This window comes from Lampetra planeri, chromosome 54, assembly GCF_965212315.1.
Source record: "Lampetra planeri chromosome 54, kcLamPlan1.2.h2, whole genome shotgun sequence".
Taxonomy (NCBI): Eukaryota; Metazoa; Chordata; class Hyperoartia; order Petromyzontiformes; family Petromyzontidae; genus Lampetra; species Lampetra planeri.
This window is the reverse complement of record NC_136160.1, coordinates 4,647,929-4,665,201: the sequence shown is the minus strand read 5'-3', so window position 1 is coordinate 4,665,201 and position 17,273 is coordinate 4,647,929. Positions and strand designations below refer to the sequence as shown.

The following is a 17,273-nucleotide window of genomic DNA, read 5'->3' as shown; positions in this document are numbered from 1 at the left end:
GTGAGTGAGTGAGTGTGTGTGTGGTAAACACGCGTGAGTGAGTGAGTGTGTGTGTGGTAAACACACGTGAGTGAGTGAGTGTGTGTGTGGTAAACACACGTGAGTGAGTGAGTGTGTGTGTGGTAAACACACGTGAGTGAGTGTGTGTGTGGTAAACACACGTGAGTGAGTGTGTGTGTGTGTGGTAAACACACGTGAGTGAGTGTGTGAGTGTGTGGTAAACACACGTGAGTGAGTGAGTGTGTGTGTGGTAAACACACGTGAGTGAGTGTGTGTGTGGTAAACACACGTGAGTGAGTGTGTGTGTGTGTGGTAAACACGCGTGAGTGAGTGAGTGTGTGTGGTAAACACACGTGAGTGAGTGTGTGTGTGGTAAACACACGTGAGTGAGTGTGTGTGTGTGTGGTAAACACACGTGAGTGAGTGTGTGTGTGTGTGGTAAACACGCGTGAGTGAGTGAGTGTGTGTGGTAAACACACGTGAGTGAGTGAGTGTGTGGTAAACACACGTGAGTGAGTGTGTGTGTGTGTGGTAAACACACGTGAGTGAGTGAGTGAGTGTGTGGTAAACACACGTGAGTGAGTGAGTGAGTGTGTGGTAAACACACGTGAGTGAGTGTGTGGGTAAACACACGTGAGTGAGTGAGTGAGTGTGTGGTAAACACACGTGAGTGAGTGAGTGTGTGTGTGGTAAACACACGTGAGTGAGTGAGTGTGTGGTAAACACACGTGAGTGAGTGAGTGTGTGTGTGTGGTAAACACACGTGAGTGAGTGAGTGTGTGGTAAACACACGTGAGTGAGTGAGTGTGTGTGTGGTAAACACACGTGAGTGAGTGTGTGTGTGGTAAACACACGTGAGTGAGTGAGTGTGTGTGTGGTAAACACACGTGAGTGAGTGTGTGTGTGGTAAACACACGTGAGTGAGTGAGTGTGTGTGTGGTAAACACACGTGAGTGAGTGAGTGTGTGTGTGGTAAACACACGTGAGTGAGTGAGTGTGTGTGTGGTAAACACACGTGAGTGAGTGTGTGTGTGGTAAACACACGTGAGTGAGTGAGTGTGTGTGTGGTAAACACACGTGAGTGAGTGAGTGAGTGTGTGTGTGGTAAACACACGTGAGTGAGTGAGTGTGTGGTAAACACACGTGAGTGAGTGAGTGTGTGGTAAACACACGTGAGTGAGTGAGTGAGTGTGTGGTAAACACACGTGAGTGAGTGAGTGTGTGTGTGGTAAACACACGTGAGTGAGTGAGTGTGTGTGTGGTAAACACACGTGAGTGAGTGAGTGTGTGTGTGGTAAACACACGTGAGTGTGTGTGTGTGTGTGGTAAACACACGTGAGTGAGTGAGTGTGAGTGTGGTAAACACACGTGAGTGAGTGAGTGTGAGTGTGGTAAACACACGTGAGTGAGTGAGTGTGTGTGTGGTAAACACACGTGAGTGAGTGTGTGTGTGTGTGGTAAACACACGTGAGTGAGTGAGTGTGAGTGTGGTAAACACACGTGAGTGAGTGAGTGTGAGTGTGGTAAACACACGTGAGTGAGTGAGTGAGTGTGTGTGGTAAACACACGTGAGTGAGTGAGTGTGTGTGTGGTAAACACACGTGAGTGTGTGTGTGTGGTAAACACGTGAGTGAGTGTGTGTGTGGTAAACACACGTGAGTGTGAGTGTGTGTGGTAAACACACGTGAGTGAGTGTGTGTGTGGTAAACACACGTGAGTGAGTGTGTGTGTGGTAAACACACGTGAGTGTGTGTGTGTGGTAAACACACGTGAGTGAGTGTGTGTGTGGTAAACACACGTGAGTGAGTGTGTGTGTGGTAAACACACGTGAGTGAGTGAGTGTGTGTGTGGTAAACACACGTGAGTGAGTGTGTGTGTGAGTGGTAAACACACGTGAGTGAGTGTGTGTGTGGTAAACACACGTGAGTGAGTGAGTGTGTGTGTGGTAAACACACGTGAGTGAGTGAGTGTGTGTGTGGTAAACACACGTGAGTGAGTGTGTGTGTGGTAAACACACGTGAGTGAGTGTGTGTGTGGTAAACACACGTGAGTGTGTGTGTGTGGTAAACACACGTGAGTGAGTGTGTGTGTGGTAAACACACGTGAGTGAGTGTGTGTGTGGTAAACACACGTGAGTGTGTGTGTGTGGTAAACACATGTGAGTGAGTGTGTGTGGTAAACACACGTGAGTGTGTGTGTGTGTGGTAAACACGTGATTGAATGTGTGTGTGTGTGGTAAACACACGTGAGTGAGTGAGTGTGTGTGGTAAACACACGTGAGTGAGTGTGTGTGTGTGTGGTAAACACACGTGAGTGAGTGTGTGTGGTAAACACACGTGAGTGAGTGAGTGTGTGTGTGGTAAACACACGTGAGTGAGTGTGTGTGTGTGTGGTAAACACACGTGAGTGAGTGAGTGTGTGTGTGGTAAACACACGTGAGTGAGTGTGTGAGTGTGGTAAACACGCGTGAGTGAGTGAGTGTGAGTGTGGTAAACACACGTGAGTGAGTGAGTGAGTGTGTGGTAAACACACGTGAGTGAGTGAGTGTGGTAAATACACGTGAGTGTGTGTGTGTGTGGTAAACACACGTGAGTGAGTGAGTGTGTGTGTGGTAAACACACGTGAGTGAGTGAGTGAGTGTGAGTGTGGTAAACACACGTGAGTGAGTGAGTGTGTGTGTGGTAAACACACGTGAGTGAGTGAGTGTGAGTGTGGTAAACACACGTGAGTGAGTGTGTGTGTGGTAAACACACGTGAGTGAGTGTGTGTGTGTGTGGTAAACACGCGTGAGTGAGTGAGTGTGTGTGTGGTAAACACACGTGAGTGAGTGTGTGTGTGTGTGGTAAACACACGTGAGTGAGTGTGAGTGGTAAACACGCGTGAGTGAGTGAGTGTGAGTGTGGTAAACACACGTGAGTGAGTGAGTGTGTGTGTGGTAAACACACGTGAGTGTGTGTGTGTGTGGTAAACACACGTGAGTGAGTGTGTGTGTGTGTGGTAAACACGCGTGAGTGAGTGTGAGTGGTAAACACACGTGAGTGAGTGTGAGTGGTAAACACACGTGAGTGAGTGTGTGTGTGGTAAACACACGTGAGTGAGTGAGTGTGAGTGTGGTAAACACACGTGAGTGAGTGTGTGTGTGGTAAACACACGTGAGTGAGTGTGAGTGTGGTAAACACACGTGAGTGAGTGTGTGTGTGGTAAACACACGTGAGTGAGTGAGTGTGTGTGTGGTAAACACACGTGAGTGTGTGTGTGTGTGGTAAACACACGTGAGTGAGTGTGTGTGTGTGTGGTAAACACGCGTGAGTGAGTGTGAGTGGTAAACACACGTGAGTGAGTGTGAGTGGTAAACACACGTGAGTGAGTGTGTGTGTGGTAAACACACGTGAGTGAGTGTGTGTGTGTGTGGTAAACACACGTGAGTGAGTGAGTGTGTGGTAAACACACGTGAGTGAGTGAGTGAGTGTGTGGTAAACACACGTGAGTGAGTGAGTGTGTGTGTGGTAAACACACGTGAGTGAGTGAGTGTGTGTGTGGTAAACACACGTGAGTGAGTGAGTGTGAGTGTGGTAAACACACGTGAGTGAGTGAGTGTGAGTGTGGTAAACACACGTGAGTGTGTGTGTGTGTGGTAAACACACGTGAGTGAGTGTGTGTGTGGTAAACACACGTGAGTGTGTGTGTGTGTGGTAAACACACGTGAGTGTGTGTGTGTGTGGTAAACACACGTGAGTGAGTGTGTGTGTGGTAAACACACGTGAGTGAGTGTGTGTGTGTGTGGTAAACACACGTGAGTGAGTGTGTGTGTGTGTGGTAAACACACGTGAGTGAGTGAGTGTGTGTGTGGTAAACACACGTGAGTGAGTGAGTGTGTGTGTGGTAAACACACGTGAGTGAGTGTGTGTGTGTGTGGTAAACACACGTGAGTGAGTGTGTGTGTGTGTGGTAAACACACGTGAGTGAGTGAGTGTGTGTGTGTGTGGTAAACACACGTGAGTGAGTGAGTGTGAGTGTGGTAAACACACGTGAGTGAGTGAGTGTGAGTGTGGTAAACACACGTGAGTGAGTGAGTGTGTGTGTGGTAAACACACGTGAGTGAGTGTGTGTGTGGTAAACACACGTGAGTGAGTGAGTGTGAGTGTGGTAAACACACGTGAGTGAGTGAGTGTGAGTGTGGTAAACACACGTGTGTGAGTGTGTGTGTGTGTGGTAAACACACGTGAGTGAGTGAGTGTGTGTGTGGTAAACACACGTGAGTGTGTGTGTGTGTGGTAAACACACGTGAGTGAGTGAGTGTGAGTGTGGTAAACACACGTGAGTGAGTGAGTGTGTGTGTGGTAAACACACGTGAGTGAGTGAGTGTGAGTGTGGTAAACACACGTGAGTGAGTGAGTGTGAGTGTGGTAAACACACGTGAGTGAGTGAGTGTGAGTGTGGTAAACACACGTGAGTGAGTGTGTGTGTGTGGTAAACACACGTGAGTGTGAGTGTGGTAAACACACGTGAGTGAGTGAGTGTGAGTGTGGTAAACACACGTGAGTGAGTGAGTGTGAGTGTGGTAAACACACGTGAGTGAGTGAGTGTGAGTGTGGTAAACACACGTGAGTGAGTGAGTGTGAGTGTGGTAAACACACGTGAGTGAGTGAGTGTGAGTGTGGTAAACACACGTGAGTGAGTGTGTGTGTGTGGTAAACACACGTGAGTGTGAGTGTGGTAAACACACGTGAGTGAGTGAGTGTGAGTGTGGTAAACACACGTGAGTGAGTGTGTGAGTGTGGTAAACACACGTGAGTGAGTGTGTGTGGTAAACACACGTGAGTGAGTGAGTGTGTGTGTGTGTGGTAAACACACGTGAGTGAGTGTGTGAGTGTGGTAAACACACGTGAGTGAGTGTGAGTGGTAAACACACGTGAGTGAGTGAGTGTGTGTGTGTGTGGTAAACACACGTGAGTGAGTGTGTGTGAGTGTGGTAAACACACGTGAGTGAGTGAGTGTGTGTGTGTGTGGTAAACACACGTGAGTGAGTGTGTGTGTGGTAAACACACGTGAGTGAGTGAGTGTGTGTGTGGTAAACACACGTGAGTGAGTGAGTGTGAGTGGTAAACACACGTGAGTGAGTGAGTGAGTGTGAGTGTGGTAAACACACGTGAGTGAGTGAGTGTGAGTGGTAAACACACGTGAGTGAGTGAGTGAGTGTGAGTGTGGTAAACACGCGTGAGTGAGTGTGTGTGTGTGTGGTAAACACACGTGAGTGAGTGAGTGTGTGTGGTAAACACACGTGAGTGAGTGAGTGTGTGTGTGGTAAACACACGTGAGTGAGTGAGTGTGTGTGTGGTAAACACACGTGAGTGAGTGAGTGTGTGTGGTAAACACACGTGAGTGAGTGAGTGTGTGTGTGGTAAACACACGTGAGTGTGAGTGTGGTAAACACACGTGAGTGAGTGAGTGTGAGTGTGGTAAACACACGTGAGTGAGTGTGTGTGTGTGTGGTAAACACACGTGAGTGAGTGAGTGTGAGTGTGGTAAACACACGTGAGTGAGTGTGTGTGTGTGTGGTAAACACACGTGAGTGAGTGAGTGTGTGTGTGGTAAACACACGTGAGTGAGTGAGTGTGAGTGTGGTAAACACACGTGAGTGAGTGAGTGTGAGTGTGGTAAACACACGTGAGTGAGTGTGTGTGTGTGTGGTAAACACACGTGAGTGAGTGTGAGTGTGTGTGGTAAACACACGTGAGTGAGTGTGTGAGTGTGTGGTAAACACACGTGAGTGAGTGAGTGTGTGTGTGGTAAACACACGTGAGTGAGTGAGTGTGTGTGTGGTAAACACACGTGAGTGAGTGAGTGTGTGTGTGGTAAACACACGTGAGTGAGTGTGTGTGTGTGTGGTAAACACACGTGAGTGAGTGAGTGTGTGTGTGGTAAACACACGTGAGTGAGTGAGTGTGTGTGTGGTAAACACACGTGAGTGAGTGTGTGTGTGTGTGGTAAACACACGTGAGTGAGTGTGTGTGGTAAACACACGTGAGTGAGTGAGTGTGTGTGTGGTAAACACACGTGAGTGAGTGTGTGTGGTAAACACACGTGAGTGAGTGTGTGTGTGTGTGGTAAACACACGTGAGTGAGTGTGTATGGTAAACACACGTGAGTGAGTGTGTGTGTGTGTGGTAAACACACGTGAGTGAGTGTGTGTGTGTGTGGTAAACACACGTGAGTGAGTGAGTGTGTGTGTGGTAAACACACGTGAGTGTGTGTGTGTGTGGTAAACACACGTGAGTGAGTGTGTGTGTGTGTGGTAAACACACGTGAGTGAGTGTGTGTGTGGTAAACACACGTGAGTGAGTGTGTGTGTGTGTGGTAAACACACGTGAGTGAGTGTGTGTGTGTGTGGTAAACACACGTGAGTGAGTGTGTGTGGTAAACACACGTGAGTGAGTGAGTGTGTGTGTGGTAAACACACGTGAGTGAGTGTGTGTGTGTGTGGTAAACACACGTGAGTGAGTGTGTGTGTGGTAAACACACGTGAGTGAGTGTGTGTGTGTGTGGTAAACACACGTGAGTGAGTGTGTGTGTGTGTGGTAAACACACGTGAGTGAGTGTGTGTGTGTGTGGTAAACACACGTGAGTGAGTGTGAGTGTGTGTGGTAAACACACGTGAGTGAGTGAGTGTGTGTGTGGTAAACACACGTGAGTGAGTGTGTGTGTGGTAAACACACGTGAGTGAGTGAGTGTGTGTGTGGTAAACACACGTGAGTGAGTGAGTGTGTGTGTGGTAAACACACGTGAGTGTGTGTGTGTGTGGTAAACACACGTGAGTGAGTGTGTGTGTGTGTGGTAAACACACGTGAGTGAGTGTGTGTGTGGTAAACACACGTGAGTGAGTGAGTGTGTGGTAAACACACGTGAGTGAGTGAGTGTGTGTGTGGTAAACACACGTGAGTGAGTGAGTGTGTGTGTGGTAAACACACGTGAGTGAGTGTGTGTGTGTGTGGTAAACACACGTGAGTGTGTGTGTGTGTGGTAAACACACGTGAGTGAGTGTGTGTGTGTGTGGTAAACACACGTGAGTGTGTGTGTGTGTGGTAAACACACGTGAGTGAGTGAGTGTGTGGTAAACACACGTGAGTGAGTGAGTGTGTGTGTGGTAAACACACGTGAGTGAGTGAGTGTGTGTGTGGTAAACACACGTGAGTGAGTGTGTGTGTGTGTGGTAAACACACGTGAGTGTGTGTGTGTGTGGTAAACACACGTGAGTGAGTGTGTGTGTGTGTGGTAAACACACGTGAGTGAGTGTGTGTGTGTGTGGTAAACACACGTGAGTGAGTGAGTGTGTGTGTGGTAAACACACGTGAGTGAGTGTGTGTGTGTGTGGTAAACACACGTGAGTGAGTGTGTGTGTGTGTGGTAAACACACGTGAGTGAGTGTGTGTGGTAAACACACGTGAGTGAGTGAGTGTGTGTGTGGTAAACACACGTGAGTGAGTGTGTGTGTGTGGTAAACACACGTGAGTGAGTGTGTGTGTGTGTGGTAAACACACGTGAGTGAGTGAGTGTGTGTGTGGTAAACACACGTGAGTGAGTGTGTGTGTGTGGTAAACACACGTGAGTGAGTGTGTGTGTGTGTGGTAAACACACGTGAGTGAGTGAGTGAGTGTGGTAAACACACGTGAGTGTGTGTGTGTGTGGTAAACACACGTGAGTGTGTGTGTGTGGTAAACACACGTGAGTGAGTGAGTGTGTGTGTGGTAAACACACGTGAGTGAGTGTGTGTGTGTGTGGTAAACACACGTGAGTGAGTGTGTGTGTGTGTGGTAAACACACGTGAGTGAGTGAGTGTGTGTGTGGTAAACACACGTGAGTGAGTGTGTGTGTGTGTGGTAAACACACGTGAGTGAGTGTGTGTGTGTGTGGTAAACACACGTGAGTGAGTGTGTGTGTGTGTGGTAAACACACGTGAGTGAGTGTGTGTGTGTGTGGTAAACACACGTGAGTGAGTGTGTGTGTGTGTGGTAAACACACGTGAGTGAGTGTGTGTGTGTGTGGTAAACACACGTGAGTGAGTGTGTGTGTGTGTGGTAAACACACGTGAGTGAGTGTGTGTGTGTGTGGTAAACACACGTGAGTGAGTGAGTGTGTGTGTGGTAAACACAGTGAGTGAGTGAGTGTGTGTGTGGTAAACACACGTGAGTGAGTGAGTGTGTGTGTGGTAAACACACGTGAGTGAGTGAGTGTGAGTGTGGTAAACACACGTGAGTGAGTGAGTGTGTGTGTGTGTGGTAAACACAGTGAGTGAGTGAGTGTGTGTGTGGTAAACACACGTGAGTGAGTGAGTGTGTGTGTGGTAAACACACGTGAGTGAGTGAGTGTGAGTGTGGTAAACACACGTGAGTGAGTGTGAGTGTGTGTGGTAAACACACGTGAGTGAGTGTGTGTGGTAAACACACGTGAGTGTGTGAGTGTGTGTGTGGTAAACACATGTGAGTGAGTGTGTGTGTGTGGTAAACACACGTGAGTGAGTGAGTGTGTGTGTGGTAAACACACGTGAGTGAGTGAGTGTGTGTGTGGTAAACACACGTGAGTGAGTGAGTGTGTGTGTGGTAAACACACGTGAGTGTGAGTGTGTGTGGTAAACACACGTGAGTGAGTGTGTGTGTGTGTGGTAAACACACGTGAGTGTGACTGTGTGTGGTAAACACACGTGAGTGAGTGTGTGTGTAGTAAACACACGTGAGTGTGAGTGTGTGTGGTAAACACACGTGAGTGTGAGTGTGTGGTAAACACACGTGTGTGAGTGAGTGTGTGGTAAACACACGTGAGTGTGTGTGTGTGGTAAACACACGTGAGTGAGTGTGTGTGTGTGTAGTAAACACACGTGAGTGTGAGTGTGTGTGTAGTAAACACACGTGAGTGTGTGTGTGTGTGGTAAACACACGTGAGTGAGTGTGTGTGTGTGTGGTAAACACACGTGAGTGAGTGTGTGTGTGTGTGGTAAACACACGTGAGTGAGTGTGTGTGTGGTAAACACACGTGAGTGAGTGTGTGTGTGTGTGGTAAACACACGTGAGTGAGTGAGTGTGTGTGGTAAACACACGTGAGTGAGTGAGTGAGTGTGTGGTAAACACACGTGAGTGTGAGTGTGTGTGGTAAACACACGTGAGTGAGTGAGTGAGTGTGTGGTAAACACACGTGAGTGTGAGTGTGGTAAACACACGTGAGTGAGTGTGTGTGTGGTAAACACACGTGTGTGTGTGAGTGTGTGGTAAACACGTGAGTGTGTGTGTGGTAACCACATGTGAGTGAGTGTGAGTGTGTGGTAAACACACGTGAGTGAGTGTGGTAAACACACGTGAGTGTGAGTGAGTGTGGTAAACACACGTGAGTGTGAGTGTGTGTGGTAAACACACGTGAGTGAGTGAGTGAGTGTGTGGTAAACACACGTGAGTGTGAGTGTGTGTGGTAAACACACGTGAGTGAGTGAGTGAGTGTGTGGTAAACACACGTGAGTGTGAGTGTGGTAAACACACGTGAGTGAGTGTGTGTGTGGTAAACACACGTGTGTGTGTGAGTGTGTGGTAAACACGTGAGTGTGTGTGTGGTAACCACATGTGAGTGAGTGTGAGTGTGTGGTAAACACACGTGAGTGAGTGTGGTAAACACACGTGAGTGTGAGTGAGTGTGGTAAACACACGTGAGTGTGAGTGTGTGTGGTAAACACACCTTGCACAGTAATGTGGCTTGTGCGGTCAAGGCGGAGTCTTCCTGGACCCCACTCCCGGCTCAGACGAAAGACGACAAAACGCCGGATGCTGTTACCCCATGCACACCCAATACGGTGGTGAGTGTGTGGTAAACACACGTGTGTGAGTGTGTGTGTGTAGTAAACACACCAGAGTGAGTGTGGTAAACACACGTGAGCGTGTGTGTGTGGGAGTGTGTGAGTGTGTGTGTGGTGAACAGAGTGTGTGTGAGTGTGTGTGAGTGTGTGTGGTAAACACACGTGTGTGAGTGTGTGTGTGTAGTAAACACACCAGAGTGAGTGTGGTAAACACACGTGAGCGTGTGTGTGTGGGAGTGTGTGAGTGTGTGTGTGGTAAACACACGTGTGTGAGTGTGTGTGTGGTAAACACACCAGAGTGAGTGTGGTAAACACACGTGAGAGTGTGTGTGTGGGAGTGTGTGAGTGTGTGTGTGTAGTAAACACACGTGTGTGAGTGTGTGTGTAGTAAACACACCAGAGTGAGTGTGGTAAACACACGTGAGCGTGTGTGTGTGGGAGTGTGTGAGTGTGTGTGTGGTAAACACACGTGTGTGAGTGAGTGTGTGTGGTAAACACACGTGTGTGAGTGTGTGTGTGGTAAACACACCAGAGTGAGTGTGGTAAACACACGTGAGAGTGTGTGTGTGGGAGTGTGTGAGTGTGTGTGTGTAGTAAACACACCAGAGTGAGTGTGGTAAACACACGTGAGCGTGTGTGTGTGGGAGTGTGTGAGTGTGTGTGTGGTGAACAGAGTGTGTGTGAGTGTGTGTGAGTGTGTGTGGTAAACACACGTGAGTGAGTGTGTGTGGTAAACACACCAGAGTGTGTGTATATGTATCTGTCGATGTAAGCGTAGATCTGCGTTCGTGTGTCGAGACACACAGAGAGAGAGACACGGAGACGAGCACTGCTGTAATAAAACACACACACACACAGAGAGACAAAGCACTGATCTAATAACACACACACACACACAGAGAGAGACACACACAGAGACACACAGAGAGAGAGACACAGAGAGAGAGACACACACAGAGAGAGAGAGAGACACGGAGACGGGCACTGCTGTAATAAAACACACACACACACAGAGAGACAAAGCACTGATCTAATAACACACACACACAGAGAGAGACACACACAGAGACACACAGTGAGAGAGAGACACACAGTGAGAGACACACACACACAGAGAGACAAGGCACTGCTGTAATAAAACACACAAACACACAGAGAGAGACACACAGAGAGACAAGGCACTGCACTAATAAAACACACACACACAGAGAGAGAGAGACACAGAGAGACAAGACACTGCACTAATAAAACACACACACACACAGAGAGAGAGACACAGAGAGACAAGGCACTGCACTAATAAAACACACACACACACAGAGAGACAAGGCACTGCACTAATAAAACACACAAACACACAGAGAGACAAGGCACTGCACTAATAAAACACACACACACACAGAGAGAGACACAGAGAGACAAGGCACTGCGCTAATAAAACACACACACACACAGAGAGAGACACAGAGAGACAAGGCACTGCGCTAATAAAACACACAAACACACAGAGAGACAAGGCACTGCACTAATAAAACACACACACAGAGAGAGAGACAAGGCACTGCACTAATAAAACACACACACAGAGAGAGAGACACAGAGAGACAAGGCACTGCACTAATAAAACACACACACACACAGAGAGAGACACAGAGAGACAAGGCACTGCGCTAATAAAACACACAAACACACAGAGAGACAAGGCACTGCACTAATAAAACACACACACAGAGAGAGAGACAAGGCACTGCACTAATAAAACACACACACAGAGAGAGAGACACAGAGAGACAAGGCACTGCACTAATAAAACACACACACACACAGAGAGAGACACAGAGAGACAAGGCACTGCGCTAATAAAACACACACACACACACAGAGAGAGACACAGAGAGACAAGGCACTGCGCTAATAAAACACACAAACACACAGAGAGACAAGGCACTGCACTAATAAAACACACACACAGAGAGAGAGACACACAGAGAGACAAGGCACTGCACTAATAAAACACACAAACACACAGAGAGAGAGACACACAGAGAGACAAGGCACTGCACTAATAAAACACACAAACACACACCTCGCACCTGTACAGGTGTGGTGGGTGGTTGGGGGTGGCTCCGAGGCGCCACGCCTGCACTTGTGGACGTTGTCGGGAAACTGAGAAGGGTCGTGGGGAGTGTTGGGGGGGGTGGAGGAGGTTACAAAGGCAAAGGTGCCCCCAGGTAGCCTGCGCAGGATGCTGCGGGCAAGCGGACGTTTTTAGCGAGCGCGCCTGTGAATGAGGGGCCACCAATTGAGATGACACGCATCAATCTGTTACAACTTGACCTCTTCCCTCCCCCCTACTCTATACTCTTTGATTCTTTCGGTAAAGTCACAGAAATAAAATGAAACAATTCACGACGTTTCGATCGCAACACCAGCGGTCGTCATCAGGCAAGTGAGTCGGGCACGCGAACGTTTTACACCCCCCCCCTTCTCCAAATCCTATAGAACGGCCGATGTTTAATCTACGCAGAAACGATCAAGGATTTAAATATATTGACGTGACTTAGAACTTTCGTGACTGCATGAATTCATTTTCTCTGGTTCTTTCTTTCAAGTCGCGTAGATAGAAAAAAGAATAATAAAACAATAAAAATAAAGTTAAAAATAAATATCACGACGTTTCGATCGCAAAACAAGCGGTCGAAACGTCGTGATTTTTTTAAGTCACTTTTATTATTTTAGTCACTTTATTTTTCTTACTTCATTGTTATTTTTTGTCACTTTAGTTTTCTTACTTTATTGTTATTTTTAGTAACTTTATTTTTCTTATTTTATTCTTATTTTTAATCACTTTATTTTTCTTATTTTATTGTTAATTTTTAGTCACTTTATTTTTCTTACTTCATTGTAATTTTTAGTCACTTTATTTTTCTTACTTTATTGTTTTAATAATTTCTATCTACGTGACTTTACCGAAAGAACCATAGACTATAATATTAACGCGTTTAACTCATTTGAAGGCCAATGTCGACAAATTATTGTCGAGGCTTCACCGCCCCCCCCCCCCGTTTTCTATCCGTACATTGTCAGTAGACCCCCCCCCCATACGCGAGATGGATGGCCCCTGATGATGATGGGGTTGTGTGGACGGATACGTCCACAAAGACAAAGGTCCTCTGATAGGCGTAGACTTTGCAAACTGTCAGGGCAAGTGCTCTGTTAGCGAGCGCCTATTAAGGGCCCGGGTACGGCGCAACGAGGGCGATAGCACCACGCCCGGCCGCCTTTGTCTCCCCCAGGTACTCATTTGAGGCTGAGTCGACCTGGAGGCGCGTCCCAGGACCGGTTCAGAGATGATCGTCGCCGATTGCGTTGGCGGTCGTGAGCGGGAACCGAACTTGGCTCGCTGGGTTAGGAGTGCATTGCGCTAACCACTGCGCCACCGCTCTTCATTCATATAACAAAGACAAAGGTCCCCCGTATAGCCTTAAACAGACTGCTGGGGCAAGTGCTGTTAGCGAGTAGCACCTATGAAGGCCGGCACAGCACACCAGTGACGATTATCTGAACCGGTCCTGGTCCTCCCCTAGGTCGACTCGGCCTAAAATGAGTACCTGGTGCGGTGCGTTGTAAACATCGCCACTGGGGGAGACAAAGGCGGCCGGGCGCGGTGCTGGCCACCCACCCCCTCGTGTGCCGTACCGGCCTTCATAAGTGCTCGCTAACAGCACTTGCCCCTACAGTCTGTTAAGGCTACACGGGGGGTCTTTGTCACCTCTACACGCACACGCACCTCTACACACACACACGCACATCTATACACACGCACCTACACACACACACCCTACACACGTACAAATAGACGAAATGGAGGAAGTGAATGCAAATTTAGGGCGTCAGAGTGAAACTTTACAACAGGCGGAGTCAAATTTCCGCATGCTTCGTGACCGGTACGTGCGTGCATGCGTGTGTGTGCGTGTGCGTGTGTGCGTGCGTGTGTGTGTGCGTGTGTGTGTGCGTGTGTGTGTGTGTGTTAGGTTCTGGACAAACGCCAGTGACGATTATCTGCACCGGTCCTGGCCCTCCTCCTCCAGGAAGACTCAGCCTCAAATGAGTACCTGGTGCGGTGGGTGAACATCGCCACTGGGGAGACAAAGGCGGCCGGGCGTGGTGCTGGCCAAAATCTCCCTCACTCATTCACTCACCTACCGTCTCACCTATCATCTAACTCATTCACTCACTCACCATCTCACTCAAAATCTAACTCACTCATTCACCATCTCACCCAAAATCTAACTCACTCATTCACTCACTCACCATCTCAACCAACATCTCATTCATTCACTCACTCACCATCTCACCCAACATCTCACTCATTCACTCACCCAACATCTAACTCACTCATTCACTCACTCACCATCTCAACCAACATCTCATTCATTCACTCACTCACCATCTCACCCAACATCTCACTCACTCATTCACTCACCCAACATCTAACTCACTCATTCACTCACTCACCATCTCACCCAACATCTCACTCACTTATTCACTCACCCACACACTCACCCAACATCTAACTCACTCATTCACTCACTCACCATCTCACCCAACATCTAACTCACTCATTCACTCACCCACATTCTCACCCAATATCTAACTCACTCATTCACTCACTCGCCATCTCAGCCAACATCTAACTCACTCATTCACTCACTCATCATCTCAGCCAACATCTAACTCACTCATTCACTCACCCACACTCACCCAACATCTAACTCACGCATTCACTCACTCACCATCTCACCCAATATGTAACTCACTCATTCACCATCTCACCCAACATCTAACTCACGCATTCACTCACTCACCATCTCACCCAATATGTAACTCACTCATTCACCATCTCACCCAACATCTAACTCACGCATTCACTCACTCACCATCTCACCCAATATGTAACTCACTCATTCACCATCTCACCCAACATATAACTCACTCATATTCTTTGGGTCTTTCGGTAAAGAAGCTACATACGTAGCTACGGGCCCCGCACTTTCAAGGGCCCCGCGCTAAATGCGTTCAATCTTTTACGAACGACTGGGTGTTTAAGGTTAGCGATTTGTCGTATTATCTAGCTGTATATCAAATGAAAAAATAAAATAACTTTACGATGCAAGTCAATACATTGTGTTTTAATATTTATGTGTTTTATATTTAGGGCCCCTTCATAACATATGCTACAGGCCCCGCACTAGTCCGGCACTGCTCAGCACCAGATATTGACCTCAGCCACAGGGCATCGAGTAGATATATCAACACGTGCCCCCTACGTCACAACAGAAGACAAAGATCTAACCCGAAACCCTTTGTACTGGTAGGAACCTCCTGGTTACACCAGCCCACAGGGGATTATTGTGTCCGTCCGTCGTGCAGGGAGGGGCTGGGTGGGGAGGGAGGGACTGAGTGGGGAGGGGAGGGTGGGGAGGGGCTGGGTGGGGAGGGTGGGGCTGGGTGGGTGGTGGGAGGGGTGGGGCTGGGTAGGGAGGGACTGGTCACCCTGTGGTGCCCTTATAAAACTCAACGTTTAACCTACTCACGCCGGCTTGTGCCCGCCCTCACAGTCGGGCATATTTGCGGAATACACCACGCCGCCGTTGACCTTGGCCATTGACCGAGCAACCCAACGCTCCTACCAGCTCCCTCCGCAGGAATGTGTTGAATAAGATGCAGACGGTCAGGTAGGTTGGACAGGCAGCAGGCAGCGAGACACGCAGATTGAGACGTAGATGCAGACGAGCATGTCGGCAGGCAGACAGAACCCTTATGCGTACAGGTAGACATACAATTGAGACATGGGGACACTATGCAGACGTACTAGGGGTGGGGGCGGATCGGTTCAGATGTCACTCGCCACTCACGTGGCCATAGCTGCAGCACGCTAACCACTGCGCCACCGCTCGATTTACTGACCGATTATACACTGGTCAACAACAACAAAAATTCTGGCCTGGACTTTTGCAGCTGTTTTAGACTAATTTCAGGGTGCTGATTCCAAATCTGATCTCAGATTTGCTCTATCACATCTCATTTTTATGCTATCGGCATACCACATTTTCATTGATTTTACCCGAAATTAACTCCGTCACTTATGATTGCAAGTTGTTGCGAGTCAGTGACTGCTTTAGTGTTAAAATATGGTGCTGTATTTTTAGGATAGTGTGTTTATAATATCATTTTATGTAGATATCTACATTTATTTAATATTTTTCTTCTGCAGTTTTTTATTGAAAATGCAATATTTGATATCTCAAAAACCTGATGTGATAGACAAAAAACTGATGCCACATTTGGAATCAGCACCCCAAAATTACTTTAAAACAGTTGGAATACCTTATGCCAGAAAAAGTGTGTTGACCTGTGTTATTTAACATCACTCCCAAATCCCAATTTATCACAACGAGCCATGAAAACACAGATCCCCCCTTATAGCCTGTAACAGACTTTTGGGGCAAGTGCTGTGAGCGTGCACGTGTTTGAAGGCTGACACTGTAGCACACGATGGGGTGGGTGGCCAGCACCACGCCCGGCCGCCTTTGTCTCCCCAGTGGCGATGTTTACACACCGCGCCATGTACTCATTTGAGGCTTACCTGGTATTTTTTTGTTTATATTCTTAGGTTTTTTCGGTAAAGTCACGTAGGTAAAAATTTTAAATTAATAAAAAGTAAAATACTTTTTAAAATTAATAAAAAGTAAAATACTTTTTATTAATTTTAATTTTTTACCTACGTGACTTTACCGAAAAAAACCTAAGAATATGAATCCTTGCAGTCACGAAAGCTTCAAATCTAGAATTTTTTTGTTTAGTTTAATAACTAGCGACAAACACAACGGACCCGTTGTGAGACCCTCTTTTCTGTGGAGAGCCCCGAAGAAAAATTGCCACCTTACCCCCCCCCCCCACACCAATCCACTGTTGGTGACCCTGGTGTCCACGTGGGTTTTTTGTTGCACAACACTTCAACACCTTGCTCAGTGGTGTGGCTGCGGTGAAGTTGGCGGGAAAGGCCCAGGACCGCAATTCATTTCGTCAGGGCGTGGCAGGGAATCGAACTTGGGTCCAAGGGTGCAGTGCGCTAACCAACCCCAGCGAACGGCTTTCCAAATGTTCTCCACCCTCTTCTTGGTTCTTTCGGTAAAGTCACGTAGAAGGGAAGTAATACAATAATAAAAATAAAACATAATAAATAATTCTCACGACGTTTCGGCCACAACGCAAGCAGCCGTCTTCAGGTGAAAACCAGGTCTGTCGAGGCGACAGCGTCTGAATGAAACAGCACCATGCTTGGAGCATATATTTAAGCTGGGTAGGAAGGGGGGGAAAGGGCGCCTTGACAAAATAATTTGCATATCAAGAGGACTCGATTAGCTGAGCCTTC

General features: G+C 47.8%; 1 protein-coding gene across 1 annotated transcript in view; it reads right to left on the bottom strand.

Annotated features, from left to right (window-relative positions):
- The window catches only part of LOC144735119 (interferon regulatory factor 8-like), a gene marked incomplete at its 5' end in the record, with an annotated part of 65,651 nt that extends 53,551 nt beyond the window's left edge, over window positions 1-12,100 (bottom strand). Inside the window, 2 exons of the mRNA XM_078617535.1 lie at window positions 9,718-9,806; window positions 11,922-12,100. Of these exons, the coding sequence (XP_078473661.1) occupies window positions 9,718-9,806; window positions 11,922-12,100 (268 nt within the window). The remainder of the gene's footprint in view (window positions 1-9,717; window positions 9,807-11,921) is intronic.
- Window positions 12,101-17,273: the final 5,173 nt, after the last annotated feature.